The sequence below is a fragment of the Octopus bimaculoides genome, chromosome 25, assembly GCF_001194135.2.
Source record: "Octopus bimaculoides isolate UCB-OBI-ISO-001 chromosome 25, ASM119413v2, whole genome shotgun sequence".
Classification (NCBI taxonomy): domain Eukaryota; kingdom Metazoa; phylum Mollusca; class Cephalopoda; order Octopoda; family Octopodidae; genus Octopus; species Octopus bimaculoides.
In genome coordinates this window covers 5,412,312-5,414,215 of record NC_069005.1, presented here as the reverse complement: position 1 = coordinate 5,414,215, position 1,904 = coordinate 5,412,312, and the positions used below count along the sequence as shown (strand labels likewise).

Sequence of the window (1,904 nt, the reverse complement as noted above, 5' to 3'; positions counted from 1 at the left end):
CTTCGTTAGTGTAATCAGCCTCATCATTGTTGCTATCATTGGTTAATCCTTTTATTGCAGAAAATCAGATATAACCAATCAAAATTTAATTACCCTTAATTGCAGAAAGCAGTTTTATATCCCAATCTATCTTTTGTTGAAGAAACTCATGTTTGAAACTATTTTCCCTTGGTAGATAGAATTTATAAAGGCGGTGAGCTGGCAGAAACGTTAGCACGCCGGGCGAAATGCTTAGCGGTATTTCGTCTACCGTTACGTTCTGAGTTCAAATTCCGCCGAGGTCGACTTTGCCTTTCATCCTTTCGGGGTCGATTAAATAAGTACCAGTTACGCACTGGGGTCGATATAATCGACTTAATCCGTTTGTCTGTCTTTGTTTGTCCCCTCTGTGTATAGCCCCTTGTGGGCAGTAAAGAAATAGGTAGATAGAATTTATTTGTGAATTAAGGCTACCACTGGTTCCATGTTAAGAAAAATATCTTATTAATTTTTTCAAGCCAATCACATGGAGGAATGGTGTTCGTCTCCATTTTGGCTAAACACAGTCTCGGTGAATTTGCAGATATTCTCAAAGAAATTAATAAATCAAGGGGCGCTACTCTTAGAAGACATCTTTCAAGTGGTTATCTCCCTTGGATTTGGCTTTTGGGCAAATAGCCGTGTCGGATGGTAATGTTCATATGCTTGTGTGTGTCATGGGGGAATATTTCTTCTGCGTGTGGAGTTTGTGTGTTATGTACATTCAAATTTTCAGGAAAGGGGTTATCCTGCTGGGATTAGCGAAGTGTGTGTGTATATATATATATATATATATACACACACACGTAAAAGCACCCACTACACTCTCTGAGTGGTTGGCGTTAGGAAGGGCATCCAGCTGTAGAAACTCTGCCAAATTAGATTGGAGCCTGGTGTAGCCATCCGGTTGCACCAGTCCTCAATCAAATCGTCCAACCCATGCTAGCATGGAAAGCGGACGTTAAACGATGATGATGATGATGATGACACACACACACATAGGTGTCAAATGCAGCATGCCAGTCAAGTGTCTAACGAGGGAAATTACTCATGTCAACTTAGCCATCTATATTGTAATAAAGTTTTAATTAGTCTTAAGTATGTCATTTTAACAGAAAGAAAGCAATTATTAAAATCTACCAGGCAAAATGCATAGCGGGAGATTTTGCCTGTCATCCTTTTAGGGGTTGATAAGAGTTGATAAAGTGAAAAAAAAACAACAGAAACAGAGAACAAAAAAAGAAAAACAAAAAGTCTAGTCATACCTTGATGACAAGGTCCATGTAACCTTTTTCCTCATCACTGGACACAGGGGTGTAAGGTCGGACAACCAACTCACCATTGATCGTAGCAGACAGGTAGATATGTTGACCTGTAGAGGACAAAGAGAAGAGATAGAAAGAAAGGAAACAGCGAGCGAGAGAGAGAGAGAGAGAGAGAGAGAAAGATGGAGAGATAGCGCGAGAGACAGCAGAACAGAGAGATTGAAGGAAGAGAGAGAGAGAGTGCAAGAAAGGTGTGAGAGCATGAGAGAGAGAGAGAGAGAGAGAGAGAGAGAGAAAGAAAGAGAGAGATAGCGTGAGAGACAGCAGAACAGAGAGATTGAAGGAAGAGAGAGAGAGAGAGTGCAAGAAAGGTGAGAGAGCATGAGAGAGAGAGAGCGAGAGAGAGAGAAAGAGGGAGAGATAGCGTGAGAGACAGCAGAACAGAGAGATTGAAGGAAGAGAGAGAGAGAGTGCAAGAAAGGTGAGAGAGCATGAGAGAGAGAGAGAGAGAGAAAGAGAGAGAGAGAGAAAGAAAGAGAGAGATAGCGTGAGAGACAGCAGAACAGAGAGATTGAAGGAAGAGAGAGAGAGTGCAAGAAAGGTGAGAGAGCATGAGAGAGA

General features: G+C 41.6%; 1 protein-coding gene across 1 annotated transcript in view; it reads right to left on the bottom strand.

Moving 5' to 3' along the window:
- LOC106880033 (NADH-cytochrome b5 reductase 3) overlaps positions 1–1,904 on the bottom strand; it is a 43,195-nt gene that overhangs the window by 11,530 nt on the left and 29,761 nt on the right. Inside the window, exon 4 of the mRNA XM_052976806.1 lies at positions 1,284–1,390. Coding sequence (XP_052832766.1) covers positions 1,284–1,390 — 107 coding nt within the window. The remainder of the gene's footprint in view (positions 1–1,283; positions 1,391–1,904) is intronic.